Source organism: Magnolia sinica, chromosome 2 (genome assembly GCF_029962835.1).
Source record: "Magnolia sinica isolate HGM2019 chromosome 2, MsV1, whole genome shotgun sequence".
NCBI classification, from domain to species: Eukaryota; Viridiplantae; Streptophyta; class Magnoliopsida; order Magnoliales; family Magnoliaceae; genus Magnolia; species Magnolia sinica.
Window position 1 is genome coordinate 32,585,850 of NC_080574.1, and position 18,638 is coordinate 32,604,487.

The following is an 18,638-nucleotide window of genomic DNA, read 5'->3' on the forward strand; positions in this document are numbered from 1 at the left end:
TAAAATTAAATTAATTAATAAGAATCACCAATCTTGCTAACATCATCACAAATATCAAGATTCTAAGAGGAAAACATGCATAGTTTAAGCCTAAGTCGTCTAGCATCATCCTGCATAATCATTAAACATGGAAAATTAAGATCTAATGGATGTAGAGATATTCAAATAGCGTAGGGTTAGGTTTATTGTAAAGGGGAAGGTCTAATACTATCTAGTGTTTACTAGATTTGGGTGTGGGTGAAGCTAGGGTTAGGGAACTTTCAGGAAAATGATGAAATTAAGGCTAAATTGGGGAATTGGATGAAGGGATTAAATGATTTAGGTATTATGGGTTGGGAATTAGGGTTTTGGATGTAGGAAATTATGGATTTTAGGTTAATTGGAGGATTTCGAGATCTAGGATTTGAGAATTTGGAGAAATTGGGAGATTTGGGGTTTTAGGGTTAGGGTTTTAGACAAGGGATGATGGGGTTTTAAAGGAAGGATCAAAGATGCAAGGGGGAAGAAAAGGTGAGCTGTACGGACCAGTCGTGGGGCTCACATATGTGGCCGTATGGTCACACGTGTGGGGCCCGGATGGGTAGGGTCTGGTCCACAGTAAAGGGGTTTGATGGGAAAGGGTAATGGGGAAGAAGGGAAGATGTTTGGAAGAGTTTTGAATGGCTTGGGGGTGAAGAGAAGATGGGATTTCTGCAAAATACCTTGAAGGAAAAAGAACGAATCAATGGTTGATAATTGGAAGCCTTGCACTCCTGTGATTGAGATGGGCATCGCACCGATCTTTGTTTCAAATCGCATGGAACAAGGCTTCACATCGCATGAGGAAGAAATAAAGAAGTTTTGTTGTTTTTTGAGAAATCCACCATTAGAGAGAGCTTCACGGTGTTTTTTGAGAAATCCACCATTAGATCCCCCCATATAGTCTCGAGAACTTTAACAAAATTACAAAATAGTTCCTACTTTGTCTTTTAACCAAAATAACTCTAGTCTAAGAAATAAAACTACTCATAAAGTGTCCAGAAGCATAAATCAAACATAAAATTGGATCCTAAAACATGTATGTCCTATGATGAAAAATGGTCTGATTGTCACATCCCTCAAATCTTTTTTTTTTTTCACACACGCACACACACACCCCACACTCACGCTGGTGGAATTTCACCACCTATGGGTACTCGAACCCTTGACTGGGAGTTGAAACTCCTGAGAGTCTACCACCCGGGCAAGAGTAAGGACCCACATCACATCCCTCAAATCTGACGGTCCAAATCACTCCCTAAAGCAACCCATGTGCATCTTTCCAGTGTAGTCAGTAGTGTCTTCCAGTTGCTCGTACATGCACTATGGGGTCTTCAACATGGATACTCGCCCAGTCACAGAGAGACCGGGGCCCGCCTCCTTCTCTGATACGTGTGCAAAGGGATGAAGAAACTCCATTCTCATGCTCTCATATCTTGGTCCCAGGTTGCTTATGTACACAAGAATTTTCTTTTAGAAAGCAATAAATAATTTTACGGGACTTGTGACCACAAGATTAACATAGTCTGCTTAACATTCAATCAATAGCATATAAACCATGCAAAAGTGGTTAATTTTCACAAAGATTACTGCTGAATTTATTTACTTTTTTTAAATTTTGGAGTGGTGATTTATTTACAGGATATTACTGCCCCTAAAAACTGGATTCTGGTGCTCCCTTAGTCAAGACATCTTTTTGGATCCTTCCCACTTTGCCACAAAATCCTCATGAAATAATACTCATGTTTTTGGTGTTTAAAAAGAAAAGTCAAGCTCAAGTGTTGTTGCATTATCCTAACACTAATGTTAAAAGTGCCATGGATTCAATCCCTTCACCCAAACATAATGTCCTTGTATCTTATGTTGTCAGATTTTATTTATTCTATGCTTGTTTTCTGGTCTATCAGCTAGACCAGGAAGTATCCCTCCAAGTTCCTTGATTTCAATTTGAGTGGTGTACGTTATGTTTGCTGTGTCACTATGAATTTGCCTGTTTTCATGAGATTGCTTAAAATGCCACATTGTTTTCATCTTCAGTCTAGATTTTTTTTTCTCTCACTGTTACCAAGATGGATTACTCAGATAATCTTGTCTTTGAACTCTGTTGGCAGATTGCTTTGTGGTTAATACTATGGTGGAAGCCTATCCATCTTGTGCTCATCCTATCCAAGATGTTCTTCGCCGGTGCGTTTTTCTTTGCTAAAGAATCCTATTTTCTGTTATGTTTAATGAAACTGTAGCTTACTTGAATGGGAAATTAACTCTTGGTGCCTTTTGACCTGCATATTGGCAGGTGTCTCATTGTTCGCTGCCTTTGGATTTCTTCTCTATGGAGGGAGGTGAGGTTCTAATCATTCATTTCTCCATTGCGCTTTCCCATTTGTTGCAAGTTGCAACCACATGAATGCATGCATAGATGTAGTGTTGTCTATGGAAAAAATGCTTGTCAAACGCAGGGATTTCCATCCTCATGCAAATGGACTGAAAGATCCAGATTTCATGTAGCTAAACCCAAAAACTTAGGGCCATCACATGGATTGCATATGGCTATACCCAAAAATTCAGGGACGTGCAAGCCGACAGGCGGTGCATGGAGACTAGTAATAGAGATGCATTTGCAGACTTGTAGTTGATATGAAGCAGACTAGTAATAGAGATGCAGTGTTGTCTATGGAAAACATGCTTGCCAGGCACAAGGATTTGCATCCTCATGCAAATGCACTGAAAGATACAGATTTCATGTAGCTAAACCCAAAATGGTAGGGCCATCACATGGATTGCATATAGCTATACCCAAAAATTCAGGGACATGCAATGCAAGCCCACATGCGGCGTGCATGGAGACTAGTAATAGAGATGCATTTGTAGACTTGTAGTTGATATGAAGCAGATTTGTAAATAAAGATAGTATTGCATCCACATTCACATGCACTGACAGATGAACATTGCATTTCTCTACAACAAATATTTAGGGCTTGCAAGCAAAACCCCTGTGTGTGGCATATGGGGACATGTAAATATAGATATGCCATTTGTAGACTTGCAGTCAATAAAAAGCAGACTTGGGAAGGAATTCATTTATGGACACATTTAAAAAGAAATTCCTTTCTAACATGTCATAACACTAATGATTTGTTCATATGTTGCAAAATTTGCCCCTTAGCAGCATGGCAGACCGACATGTCCTCACTAGATAACAAGCTTTAAGCATTCCACTCATGCACATCTAGTCATTCAACCCGTTGAGGGACATGCTTATGAGGGATGTGCAAAGGTTCTCATATGACATGAAGCTGGCTTCATGACACCAGTGCCGAGGTAACTCTCATGCGAGATTCATGACCACCATCAGGTGGTGCTCATGATGATTGTAACTTCATCTACCTGGCTCAAAAATAGGCATTTCCACTTCTCAGGTGGGCCATAGTTTTATGGGAAAAACAGTTGCTTAGAAAAAATGACCAGCAGTCTGTATTTCACTATTCACTGTACATGTAGCCTGCCTGCTTAGTGAATTGGCCTGACTTGGACAAGGGCATGTTCATGGTGATGACGAATAGTCTAGATTGCTCGCACATGTATCCCACCTTGGCAAGTGTGCCATAAAGCCCTCCATTTCGTGCTAGTGTTTAGCATTCATCCATGCAGACACAGTATTGCTTATGGAGAACTAAAGATAAAATGTGGTTCTTTTCAAGCAAAACAAATTATAGGGTCCTGTTGCCATTTTATGTGAAGTGTCCTGATGTATCCATTTGGTACAAGTGGTTCTCTGGTTAAGCGATCTGAATGTCAAACTGATGGGTTCTATGATGGATGGCAGACAACCCAAAAGCATTCCTGAATTAAAGATCCTAGTCATCCAGTATGTGGCCTTTTTCATGAAATATTTCTGTTTTTTCCCCCCTTAACCATCGTGGACGGTTAATAAAAATAAATAAATCTGTGTAGCTGACGGCAGTTAGTTGGGGTAAGGCTTAGATGACGATGATGACGATGAACCATGTATGTGTAGCTACCAATGAAAGGGTTAAAATCTTCAACTTTAAGGGATTTTTGGACCACTCATAACAATTTGGATCACCTAACTATGGGTGCTGCTTGCACAAACTGGCTCATCTAGGCATTAATCATGTTCTGATGCATCAGGGGGACCTCATAATTTCTCCTATAGTGTGTGCAAATTAGCCCGGCCCAAAATATAGCTGGGATAAGGCTACAATGATGGTGATGAGGTGCAAAATAGTAGAAGCAGCATCTTGTGGATACCTTGAAACAAGCACCAAGCACATATATTTCCACTTCAGACATTTCTATTAAATAAGAGCCAGCTGGAAGGATTTTCTAGGCACCTGAATAAACAAAATCGGTAATGAAATATTCCAAGTATCAATATGTGACATAATAACACTCTTGCTTCTGAAGAAAGAAGAACAAATTCTAGTCACTGGTATCAGTTACCCAAATCAGACGTTCCATGCAAACTAAAAAAAGAAGACCCTATTTTCTTACCACCTTCAACACGTACCATGATAGGGGAAAAAGTGTTAATGTGCGAACATGTGTGCTTCCAAAGATATAGAGACTGAGGCTCACATCTTTGCATGATTCCAAATAGCCTAGGCATGAAACTGCCATTCGGCAATCTAACAGATTCAAAATGCCTGTCCCAACTACCCGTTCCTACTAATGATTTATTGCTACACCTGCCAACAGGCTCTTCCTCATGTTGCAACGCTTCCCAGTTGAATCTAAAGGGCGGCGCAAAAAGTTACAGGAGGTATTTTACCTGTCTTATTGTTTGGGTGGTGCATTTATTTCACACCCCACTTAGCTGTTGGGATTCCATTTGATTATTGGTCCTTTTGCTTGAGGTGCAAATCTTCCTCTCATTAGGAAAAAGGTAATAAACTGCTTTCTCGATGTTGCAGGTTGGCTACGTAACCACCATATGTTTCTTTTGCTTCTTGGTGAGATGTGTAATGGTGAGTCTGCCTCCATTCTCTAACTCACCAGTAACTCTAATCTATACAACAGATTACATGATTTCTGCATTTTGATTGCTGATATTAACTTCACGCATTCCCATTCTTTTATTGCTTCAGATGTGTTTCAATGCATTCGACAAAACAGCAGACCTCGATGTTTTGAACCATCCTGTGCTCAACTTTTTGTATTACCTGGTAAGCTTTTCCAAGGTATTGATGTTTGCATTCTCCAGGGCTGCAACTTGGGTTTGGATCAAGTCAAACCCAATTGACCCAACTTTCAAAAAAAAAAAAGACAATCGACCCAAATTCGGGTCGGGTTGTCAGGGTCCTGGGGTTGGGTTGGGTTGGACTACCTGGCTCGATTTGAAATTGAGTTGGGTTCAGGTTGAGCAAATTTGTGTCAGGTTAGGTCAGGTCCGTTTGGGTTTAGTATAGAGTAATTCGTGTTGGGAGACTTGGGTTGGAATTCAGGTAGAGTAATTCATGTTGGGAAACTTGGGTTGGAATTCAAGTCGGGTTGTGTCCTCTGGAGGTTGGGTTGGGCTTGGGTTAACCCTCAACTAGAGCTGGGCATCGAGTAGAGTCGGACCGGATTGGGTCCAACTCGACTTGGTCCGAAATTTCCATGGCCTAACCTGAACTCGATCTGATCCGAGACCGAGTCCGGGTCATCTGACTCGATCTGATCTAGTGCATTGCTGGCCCGATCCGATCCGAGTTTGACTCGATTAGGGAAATCGAGTCGGATCAGATTGGGTATGGTTCAGATCGGTCCTGATGTTTTTTTTTTTTTTTGTTGGAAAATTTTTAAAAAATAAAAAAATTCGGACCTGCGCAATCTCCTCGAATACTTTTGGAAAGAACTGATCCCAAACTGCAGACCTGTGCATTTCTCCTGCTAATGAAACATTCCCCAGGAGTTGCAGACCAAACCTAGCCACATCGAGATCCAGAGATTGAGATTTGAAAGTGGCTGCAACAACTTCGATGCCCTCCGATTCAACGAACGAGGTCTGGTTTAAGATCTCTCCAGCACAGAGGTTCCGTAGGATTTTAAGAGGGAGAGATATTGGATACAGGGAGTGAGAGAGGAGAGAGAAGAGGGGCCGGGCTGATCAATGGAGAAGATGAACGGTGATGATGAGTGGGCCAGATCGAGATGGGTGCGGCGCTCGTTCGGGTAGAGAAAGAGGAAGAAAAGATTAGGGATTTAGGGTTCGGGTGAGGGTAGCTGCTGCCGGGTAGGTAAAAAGTAAAAAAGAAAAAAAATAAATAACTACTTATATAGACTCGACCGAATCTGATCGGATTAGATCAGATCCCTGATCGGATCGGTCCGGATTGACCATTGATCCGAACTCGATCCGATGTACGGTCGGATCTGATTGGGCCAACTCGATCCGACCCGATCCTGGCCTTTGGTTTGGATCCGATCGGGTTGGATCCGTCGGATCGGTCTGGTTTCTGCCCAACTCTACCCTCAGCCCAACCCAATCCGCCTGAGTTGTACTGCTAGCATTCTCCCACATTAGTAGGACACCAACAATAGTATCTGTGTATTTTACAGAAGGCAATAATTTGTTGCTCTTTCGCTTTCCATGCACAGCATCTTTTCTCAACCAAAATTCAGAATGCTGAGTGATGGCAAAAGGACGCTGATGATGTTGTTTTGTGTTTACAGCTGGTGGAGATTGTTCCCTCTGCTCTGGTCCTCTTCATCCTTAGGAAGTTGCCCCCCAAACGTGGGATCACGCAATATCACCCCATCCATTGATAGGGTGCTTAGAGATGGTAGATGGTGGTTCAATGGAAAATCCAAAAAAAAAAAAAAAAAAACAAACACCAAGGGATGGAAGCTTAGATCTTGGACTGGAGAAACCCCCAACTCTCCAACCTATATGATGGCAAGGAAAGCAATAGGAGAATACAGGAAAGATGATGGATGCTGTGGGGGAGTGTTCGATGCATGGGTTTGTGTCTGGGTTCTGTTTGTTTGTAGTGGGCATCTTTAGAACTCTAGAAATGCTGGATATTTGTGTATTCATGGCCTTGTGTAATTATCACAGTGCTTCTGTTGGTTTAGTCTCTCGTACATTAACATAGATACATACATAAACACATACAAACGTACATACATGCTTGTGTATGTATATTCTTCTTGTCATCTTCATCATGTCCTTGTTGCCATCTTCAGCTGAAATGTACTGAACGTTATTTCTTCCAGCCTCCAAATGTGCGGGAAGGCTAGAGAAGATCAAAAAAGAAAAAAGAAAGAAAAAAAAACAAAAACGAATGAGGTTATTCAAAAACCCCTAGGGAGAATTTCTCCCTATTCAATGATCTGATATGCCCCCCTGCCTGAAGCCTAAAAGGACTTTCTACGGTGGGATATATATATATATATATATAGCATTCATAAACCCAACCTCTAATATCAGGGACAAGGATATGATGATGATGATGTGGAAGGATTTGGACTGCTTAAATGAATGCAGATCTGTTTCTTAGTTCTTTTACTAGTACTGTGTGGAATATTTCACAAGGCACCAGGCTCATTACGAATCAACAAAACTAGCTCTGCGATGGTGGTGTTTTGGATCAATTAACCCAGGAATGGTTATGGACCTTTCCAACCATCCATCTGAAAGTATCTGCCCCTTTGCAGGCCCCTGACAGGAGTGTTTAATGTCATAAGCCAATGGTTAATACACGATAAGCCTCGCTGATTGGATTACAGTCTGGATTAGAGGCTTGGGATTTTGAAATGCATCAATCACAGCCATTTACTTTCAGAAGAGACTCATTTCTGCAGTGCCACTTCTCCTAAAGGAAGCATCCGCCAAACCTGTTGCACCCAACGGCAGGCTGGAGGGATGGAAGTTGCTGAACAAGTGCTGCATGCAATCATGTGTGTATATTCTTCATGAATGGAGAACAGTCCATATCAGAACAAGAATACTAGAAGAATAGTAGTGTGGAGAATATAACCTTTCTGCTACAAGAACAGAACCTCGTAAGAAGAACATAACAAGAATTTTGTGGGTAGAAATCACATACCGGTCGACAGGAAGTAGCTGATTTTCAATATCAGATGGACAGATTTTCTTGGGAATGGAAGCTTTCGATGAAGTGAGAGGCTAAAGAGGTCCATGAGATATAGGCATCTCACCATGTCAAGCAAATGCATCTCCCCCATATCTCCGTCCATATCTGCCATTCCTTGCATGACTTTGAACGTTAGGTTTTTTGTTCCAGTTTGTTTACCCGAAAGTGGTTGCTTGTCTACTATAGAAATGAGACGCATGTGCATCAATCTAGACCGTTCAAACCATGGGCCCACTTGTGGATGGGAGCATAGCATGAAACTTGTACTCAATGGGCAATCTTGGCCATCCAACTGTTGAGCAATCAAATGGACAGTTGAAAAGAAATGTTCAATACCATCTGGAGAATAAGGAGGGAAGTGACCACGTTCAGAACCCTTTGTGAACGATACACATGTGCCACGTGGATGTAGGCATCGTTCTATGGTTCGCCTCTTACCATATCTACCCTGTATATATATCGGACACCAGAAGGATTGATTGGTACCGTTGATCTGGTGCACTGACACATGGATGGGCCACAGCCGCAAATTATTCCAAATGGTCCAGTCCCAAACACCGTGCATGGTGCTAATGTTGCACGCGGGAATCCCCGTGGACGAGTTTTGAACCCATGGTGCTAATCGTCAAGTCCCACACGATTTTGATGTGCCTGGTGAAAAATCGGGGCCTTATACAATCTTAAAAGCTTGAATTCGAGGGGGGAAGATGGACGGCTAAAAAACACTTGACCGGCAGTTCACTTTCAATGTTGTAATCTAGTAGTTCTGATTGACCTATTATTAGAGCGGTAACATCAACGGTGGTGCCCATCTGAATAGCAGCTTGGAGTCCAAGCATGTGTTCCATATTCACACGTGTCTGCACGTAGGATGGTGTGAAGAGTATGCACACGCAGGCTATCCATGGTTCTATATTCTGCGCTCTACAGGGAGTACTTCATGAGAAGAACTTCGATGCTCTGGAAGACTGTGATGGATGATAAGCAGGGAGTGAGAAATTTTTTTGGTGGACATTTATTGGATGATTCAAATAAGAACTACCCAACTGTCCTATTTCAACAAACAAGTGTCAACCGGACTTAGACACAGTGAGTTCTACTATTTTGATAGCTTAATTTAGGTTCATGCATGCCACGTGTACAATTTTTAAGTGCCTGAGTATCGGGCATGATATCCTACCAGAGTATTAATAAGATGTGAAAATGGGCATCGAACCCGACCCAAAATATGATGAGGCTGATAAAATCCATATTTCCAACTTCAATATTCCTAAGCTATTCATTAATGAAGAAGGTCATACATGTACAAAGAAGTAGACATTTTAGAGGAATGAAACAGATGGTCTACTTTCGAGATGGATGGGCTGCGTAACGGTACGATTGGAATGACATAATTGTAGGATATAACACTTGTGGGTCACTCTAAAATGACTTGAGGCTCAAGTCCGCCCCAAAAATTGACCAGGCCATGCATATGACTATGAGCCCCGAGCTGGTCCACAAGCAAAGCTATTGGGTCCAATTTATCCCAAAGCTGGAGTTGGTCGGGCAAGCTACCAGGCCCATTCCATCTTTAATTAGGTGGGTTCGGGTCCAGAAATTCAAACCAATTACTAAGCAGGTCAGGTATGAAATCTCTCAAAATTGACATGCCGGGATCCAATTTGTAAATAGGTCTAATTTGGGCAATCTTAAAATGGACTGGTCCGGATCTAACCCTAGAAAAGTAGTTTAATTACAAAAAAAAAAAAAAAAAAAGGAAAAAAAAGAGAATTAAGAATTTTTTTTTTTTTTTTTTGGGTTAGCTTGTTAGTATACACCCATGTCAGTACACACACTCCACTGTTAGCCACACCCACTAGGGATCGATACCAAGACCTCAAGTGTTGAAACGAGGTATCTCCACTCAGTCTACCAGTTGAGATATGGATCAGGGTGTGAATTAAGAAAATTTGTTAATTTCCAAGTTTAATTAGAAAATGTGGGAATTGAAAAGTTATATATAATTAGTTAGTGAATGGATGTGAAAGTTAGTCAGACTAATACTCACGAGTCTGAAACATTAGTGGGAAAGAAATGGATGGATGTGAAAGTTCACATACAACTATTGTATGTGATTAATTCTCTTCTATCTTGCCAAAAAGAGGAAAGAAAAAAGACCATCATCCTAAGGAATGCTACTGCTAGGTTTGGTTGCTCTCGTGAACATGCAAGCAATACATACAAGTTACCAGATTTTGGCCATCCATCACATGCAATCAACACAAACAAGTTTTTTTTTTTTTTTTAAAAATAAAAATAAAAAGAAAAAAATAAAAATCAACAGATACAAGTTATCAGATTTTGGCCATCCATGGCGTAGGACAACCATGAGAATGCATTGACCTGGCCAAACTGGTCATGAATCTCATCAATCAAGTCTAAATTCTCCAAACTAACCTATTAAATTAATGGGTTGGCTTATTTTGATTGGCAAATGACCCAAACCAACTCGGATTTTAACGAATTGGGTTTTGGTCAAATAAATTACAGACCCAATTAATATAGTGAGGGATCAAGTTCAGAAATTTCCCAAGTCCAATGAAACCATTTTTTTATTTTGTTTTGTTACCTTGTTAGTACACCCACTGTCAGATCACACTTCATTGTTAGCCACCACCACTAGGGATTCAATGCCAAGACCTCGGTGTTGAAACGAGGTATCTTTCACTCAATCCAACCCATTTGCACCCCTATCAAAATAACTCCCCGTAGTTGCAAAACACCAGGAGTTAGAGTGTGCTGAGGCGAATAGCAGGAAGGAAGATAGCGGGAAGTGGGCCCCACTTTCTTTAAGCAGGGTTGCGATCAAATGCGACCAATTCCAAGACTGTCCAACATTGACAGGGTTGAGAAAAAGGCATTCCTCTATAAATGATTTGCTAATGCCTTCCTATTGTAAGTAGCACTCTAGCACCTTTACGCACCACCAAATATGCCAAGATGGTGTGCAAAATCCAAGACGTCCATCATCAGGTGTGTCCCATCATGTAGATGTCCTTGCCCAGAATCAGGCTATTGTGTTGATAGGTGAACTCAAGGAAAGCCTAACATTTTTGTCCATGCGGTTGCTGCTTTTGGGCCACAGAACATAGACGTTTGGCCCACCTGATGGACGGCTTGGATTCACATTAGGACACATAGCGGCATCTGATGTTGGTACGTGTTCGCACACATGTGGTCCATATGGCCTTAGTTTCCTGGTTGTTACTCCCGGCTCCAAAACCGTAGTGCAAAACAATGGGAGGAAAAGAACTTAATATCTCTTCCCTCACCTCTATTCATTGACGTTCCGTAGTCCAATAGTAATTCCCTCATTTCGAGGGTGATTTTTTGAACACATGTGCACTTGTCTTTCCAAATTTTAGACATGATACGTTTGTATGATCAAGTAGCCATCATTTTATATAAGACAACTTGGATAAAATGCATATATTTTATAAGGCACATGCTTAAACAGCTGTTTTTATAGGAGAAATTTACCACTGTACGACCCATTTATGGCCCATTTATCTGCTAAAGCCCACTTCTTTTTACCTCACCAGCCCCAGCTGTACGGACGACTTCCCAAAGGTCCAAAATGCCCCCTGCTTTTTCCTTCAAGCGGATCGGCTGGTGCTCGAAGACGAGCGCTGATGCTCCTCCAACTCCGAGTTGTACGAACGATTCAAAAGGGATCAACGTTACATGGGCCCGACAGTTATGTATTTATCATATCCACAGCGTTCATCCATATTTCGAGATCATTTCGGGGCATTATCCAAAAAAAAAAGAAAATCATATCCAAAGATCAACTGGACCACACCACAAAGAGCAGCGGGAAAATTGATTTTCACCGTTATAAATTTTGTAGGGCCCACCATAACATTTATTTTCCATCCAATCTATTCATAAGGTCACAAAGACCTGGATGAAGAGGAAAAACAAATTTCATAATGATCCAAAACTTCTGTAACCCCGAAAAGGGTTTCAATGGTAGATGTTCAATTCCCCACTGCCTTTTACAGTGTGGTCCACTTGATAGTTAGATCTGTCTTATTTTTCGTCTCAAGCCTTAATATGAGCTTGCCAAATAGATGGACGGTTTGGATATAACACAGACCTCATGATGGGACCCACAAAAGCAATGAAGATTCACAGCAAAAAAAAAGAAGATAAAAAGCCCGGACTGCCGCGGCACTACGGCTGCAGTGACGCTCCAGTACTCTGGCAGAATTTTTTATTATTTTATTTACTAGGAGAATTTTTTTCCTTACATTTTTCTCTAATAGATAATTACCTAAATATGTATATATAAGCATATAGAAATATTTTTCTATTTAATTTCTTTGTCTATTTATTTAACAACCATATCTCCTTGACCAGAATGAGTTACTTATCGTACCACATGTGATTTTGGGGTAGGAGAAACTAATTTAGCCAACCAAGTTATTTTCCAAGATTCCATCGGGTCGATGGTCCAAAATCCATTTCATTCACTTTGTGAACAATTTCAATCAATTCGCGGTCAATTTCATTCATTTCATTCACTTCGCGGTCAATTTCATTCACTTCACGGTCAATTTCAATCAGTTTGTAGTAAATTTCATTAACTTTGTGATCAATTCTAGGCATTTTGCAGTGAATTCCGGTGAATTCCCTTCACTTCACAGTCAATTCCATGCATTTTGAGGTCAATTCCCTTCACTTCACGGTTAATTCTATGCATTTTACGGTCAATCCCAGCGATTCACCATCACTTCACAAACAATTCCATGCATTTCACGGTCAATTCCCTTCACTTCACGGTCAATTCCATGCATTTCACGATCAATTCCCTTCATTTCACAGCCAATTCCATGCATTTCATGGTCAATATCGGTGATTCCGCTTCACTTCACGGTCAATTCCCTTTACTTCACGGTCAATTTAATGCGTTTCACGGTCAATTCCCTTCACCTCACGGTCAATTCCATACATTTCACTGTCAATTTCGGCGATTCCCCTTCACTTCACGATCAATTCCATGCATTTCACGATCAATCACTAGAATTGAAGGGAATTGACCGTGAAATGCATTGAATTGACCGTGAAGTGAAAAGGAATCACCGGGATTGATCGTGAAATGAATGGAAATGACCGTGAAGTAAAGGGAATCAACCATGAAATGCACGAAATTGACCGTGAAGTGAAGGGAATTGATTGTGAAATGCATTGAATTGATTGTGAAGTGAAAGGGATACGCCGGGATTGATCGTGAAATGAATGGAATGACCGTGAAGTGAAGGGGATTGACCGGGAAATGAATTGACCGTGAAGTGAAGGGGAATCGCTGTGATTGACCGTGAAATGAATGGAAATGACTGTAAAGTGAAGGGGATTGACCGTGAAATGAATGGAAATGACCGTAAAGTGAAGGGGATTGACCGTGAAATGAATTGAATTGATCGTGAAGTGAAGGGGAATCGCCGGAATTGACCGTGAAATGCATGAAATTGATCGTGAAATGAAGGGAATTGACCGTGAAATGCACGGAATTGACTGTGAAGTGAAGGGAATAAACCGTGAAATGCATTGAATTGACTGTGAAGTAAAGGTGAATCACCGGAATTGACCGTGAAATGCAAGAAATTGACCGCGAAATGAAGGGAATTGATCGTGAAATACACGGAATTGCTGTGAAGTGAAGGGAATTGACCGTGAAATGCATTGAATTGACCGTGAAGTGAAGGGGAATCGCCGGAATTGACCTTGAAATGAAGGGAATTGACCATGAAATGCACGGAATTAACTGTGAACTGCATAGAATTGACCGTGAAGAGAAGGGGAATCATCGGGATTGACCATGAAATGTAGGGAATTGATCGTGAAGGGAAGGGAATTGACCATGAAATGTATTGAATTGACCGTGAAGTGAAAGGGAATCGCCGGGATTGACAGTGAAATGAATTGAATTGACTGTGAAGTGAAGGGGAATCGTCGGAGTTGACTGTGAAATGCATGCAATTGACTGTGAAATGAAGGGAATTGAGCGTGAAATGCACGGAATTGACCGTGAAGTGAAGGGAATTGACCGTGAAATGCATTGAATTGACCGTGAAATAAAGGGGAATCGCCAAAATTGATCGTGAAATGCATGAAATTGAGCGTGAAATGAAGGGAATTAATCGTGAAGTGAAGGGAATTGGCCGTGAAATGCATGGAATTGACCATGAAGTGAGGGGAAATCGCCGGAATTGACCGTGAAGTGAAGGGAATTGGCCGTGAAATGAAGGGAATTGATCGTGAAGTGAAGGGGAATTGTCAGAATTGACCGTGAAATGCATGAAATTGACCGTGAAATGAAGGGAATGGACTGTGAAGGTAAGGGAATTGACCGTGAAATGTATTGAATTGACCGTGAAGTGAAAGGGAATCGCCGGGATTGACCGTGAAATGAATGGAAATGACCATGAAGTGAAGGAGATTGGCTGTGAAATGAGTTGAATTGACCGTGAAGTGAAGGGGAATCACCGGAATTGACCGTGAAATGAAGGGAATTAATCGTGAAATACACAGAAATGACCGTGAAGGGAATTGACCGTGAAATGCATTGAATTGATCGTGAAGTAAAGGGGAATGGCCGAAATTGATCGTGAAATGCATGAAATTGACCATGAAATGAAGGGAATTGACTATGAAATGCACGGAATTGACCGTGATGTGAAGGGAATTGATGGTGAAATACATTGAATTGACCGTGAAGTGAAAGGGAATTGCCAGGATTGACCATGAAATGCATGGAATTGACCATGAAATGCATGGAATTGACCATGAAGAGAAGGGGAATCGTCGGGATTGACCGTGAAATGCATGGAATTGACCATGAAATGCATTGACTTGACTGTGAAATGAAAGGGAATCGCCGGGATTGACCGTGAAATGAATGGAAATGACCGTGAAGTGAAGGGAATCGACAATGAAATGCACGAAATTGACTGTGAAGTGAAGGGAATTGACCGTCAATTTAATTTATTTCACGGTCAATTCCCTTCACTTCATGACAATTCCCCTTCACTTCACGGTCAATTCAATTCATTTCACGGTCAATTCCCTTCACTTCATGACAATTCCCCTTCACTTCACGGTCAATTCAATTCATTTCACAGTCAATTCCATTCACTTCATAGTCAATTCCGTGCATTTCACGGTCAATTCCCTTGATTTCATCCTCAATTTCATGCATTTCACGGTCAATTATGGCGATTCCCCTTCACTTCACGGTCATTTCCATTCATTTCACGGTCAATCCCGGCGAATTCCCTTCACTACACGGTCAATTCCATGCATTTCACGGTCAATTCCCTTCACTTCATGGTCAATTTTGTGCATTTCACGGTCGATTCCCTTCACTTCACGGTCATTGTCATTCATTTCACGGTCAATCCCGGCGATTCCCTTTCACTTCACGGTCAATTCAATGCATTTCATGGTCAATTCCCTTCACTTCACGGTCAATTCCGTGCATTTAACGGTCAATTCCCTTCATTTTACAGTCAATTTCATGCATTTCATGGTCAATTTTGGAGATTCCCCTTTACTTCATGGTCAATTCAATGCATTTCACGGTCAATTTCCTTCACTTCACGGTCATTTCTGTGCATTTCACGGTCAATTTCATGCATTTCATGGTCAATTTCGGCGATTCCCCTTCACTTCACGGTCAATTCAATTCATTTCACGGTCAATCCCCTTCACTTCACGGTCATTTCCATTCATTTCACGGTCAATCCCGGCGATTCCCTTTCACTTCACGGTCAATTCCCTTCACTTCACGGTCAATTCCCTTCATTTCACGGTCAATTCCATGCATTTCACGGTCAATTTCGGCGATTCCCCTTCACTTCACGGTCAATTCCATGCATTTCATGGTCATTTCCACGCATTTCACGGTCAATTCCCTTCACTTCATGATTATTTCCATGCATTTCACGGTCAATTCCGCCGATTGCGCTTCACTTCACGGTCATTTCCATTCATTTCACGGTCAATTCCCTTCACTTCATGGTCATTTCCATGCATTTCACGGTCAACTCTCTTCACTTCACGGTCATTTCCATGCATTTCAAGGTCAATTTCGGTGATTCCACTTCACTTCATAGTCATTTCAATTCATTTCACGGACAATTCCATTCACTTCACAGTCATTTTCCTTCACTTCACGATCAATTCCCTTCACTTCACGATCAATTCCATGCATTTCACCGTCAATTCCGGTGATTCCGCTTCACTTCATGGTCAATTCTATGTATTTCACGGTCATCTCCCTTTATTTTACGGTCAATTCCATGCATTTCACGGTCAATTCTGGTGACTCCCCTTCACTTCACGATCATTTCCATTCATTTCACGGTCAATTTGCTTCACTTCACAGTCATTTCCATGCATTTTACAGTCAATTCCGGCGATTCCCTTTCACTTCACGGTCAATTCCATGCATTTCATGGTTAATTCCCTTCACTTCACGGTTATTTCGATTTATTTCATGGTCAACTCCCTTCACTTCACGGTCAATCCCGGTGATTCCTCTTCACTTCATGGTCAATTCCATGCATTTCACGGTAAATTCCCTTCATTTCACAGTCAATTCCATGCATTTCATGGTCAATTCCGGTGATTCCCCTTCACTTCACGGTCAATTCAATACATTTCACCGTCAATTCCCTTCACTTCACGCTCAATTCCACTCATTTCACGCTCAATTCCACTCATTTCACGGTCAATCCCCTTCACTTGTAGCGATACCGATACTTCTGGTTATCAGCGATATTATTGACGATATCGATATTGTTTCCGTATCCCTGGCCAGTGAAACTTGTAGCGATACCGATATTTCCGGTTATCAGCGATATTATCGACGATATCGATATTGTTTCCGTATCGTTGGCCAGTGAAACTTGTAGCGATACCGATATTTCCGGTTATAAGCGATATTATTGACGATATCGATAGAATTGACCGTGAAGTGAAGCGAAATCGCCGGAATTGACCGTGAAATGCATGGAAATGATCGTGAAGTGAAGGGAATTAACTATGAAATACATGGAATTGACCGTGAAGTGAAGGGAATTGACCGTGAAGTGAAGCGGAATCGCCGGGATTGACCGTGAAATGCATGGAATTGATCGTGAAGTGAATGAAATGAATGAAATTGACCACAAACTGATTGAAATTGACCACGAAGTGAATGAAATGGATTTTTAACCATCGACCTGATGGAATCTTGGAAAATAAACAGGTTGGCTGGCTAAAGTAGCTTCTCCTATCCTAAAATCATATAGGGTACATCAAGTAACTAATTTTGGTTTAGAAGACATCTTGTTAAAAAAGAAAGAAATGACAAAAAAGAGAGAATTTTTTTTTATATGCTTATATATACATATTTATATAAATATGTATTAGAGAAAAATGTAGGTAGAATAAAGTTATCCATGTAAAAAAAAAAGTTGCATAGGTGGATGTGGGGCCCACCAAAATCATGAACATTGAGTGTGGGGCCCATTCAAAATTATGTGGGGCCCACGATGGGACCCACCCATTTTTTTTAAAAAAAACTGGGTGGCACTTACCGCACAGATGTCCAGAGGTCGGCGGTACTGCTGCCCAGTTTAATTTTTTTTTTTCAATGGCTATGGCTTTGGCTTCAGTTATAATCCGTAGCCATAGGAACCCCAGCCTTCAAGCACCAGCCGATCCGCTTGAAGGAGAAAGCAGGGGCATTTTTGACCTTTGGCAAGTCATCCGTACAGCTGGGGCTTATTCTGGTGAGGTAAAAAGAAGTGGGCTTAAATAGGTAAATGGGCCATAAATGGGTCGTACAGTGGTAAATTTCTCTTTTTATAACCATGCGGAGCATATGCTCCTTATGCAGGACCACCTATCTTAAAAACACCCCACATGCTGTTGTGCGTCTTTAGGCACTCTACATGTACCACACATATTGCAAATGTCCTCATATGTCCACATGTGCCAATGTGTTGAATGTTTACTAAAGCCACACATGCTTATCCATCCATTTTATTTCCATTATTGGACAAACAACGATCGGTACAACAAAACTTTCTTTTAATATAAGCTTATTTAGATTTGCAGTTGTTAGACAAATGTCTTGGGAATATCTTAGGTTTTAAAATACAAAGATATAATTGGAAATTCAAAATAATAAATTAGAAATAATAATAACATAAGAATTTGGAGAGCCAAGTCATGTTATTATTGTTGTTTTAAAGACAAATTTGCCCTCACAGAAAGACGATCCCTGATGCACTGGGTCTCAACAAGTCTGCCCTCAAGATACAACAATTCTCCTCCAAGACGAGCGGCTTAGATCTAATGCACTTTTGATCACAACTACACGAACTCAAAAACACTCAAACTGATTTCCTTATAAAGAACATTGAAGGAAAATTCAGAGGAGAGAATTTTTCGGATGATTTTGCATAGAGATGAGATGTCATTTTAAAGGAA

General features: G+C 41.1%; 1 protein-coding gene across 2 annotated transcripts in view; it reads left to right on the forward strand.

Annotated features, from left to right (window-relative positions):
• The window catches only part of LOC131236912 (tobamovirus multiplication protein 3-like), a 30,381-nt gene extending 23,208 nt beyond the window's left edge, over positions 1-7,173 (forward strand). For both annotated transcript variants that reach the window (XM_058234444.1, XM_058234445.1), the window contains 6 exons: positions 2,130-2,202; positions 2,312-2,357; positions 4,735-4,798; positions 4,950-5,003; positions 5,124-5,201; positions 6,691-7,173. In XM_058234444.1, coding sequence (XP_058090427.1) covers positions 2,130-2,202; positions 2,312-2,357; positions 4,735-4,798; positions 4,950-5,003; positions 5,124-5,201; positions 6,691-6,783 — 408 coding nt within the window. In that variant the 3' untranslated portion in view covers positions 6,784-7,173. The remainder of the gene's footprint in view (positions 1-2,129; positions 2,203-2,311; positions 2,358-4,734; positions 4,799-4,949; positions 5,004-5,123; positions 5,202-6,690) is intronic.
• Positions 7,174-18,638: the final 11,465 nt, after the last annotated feature.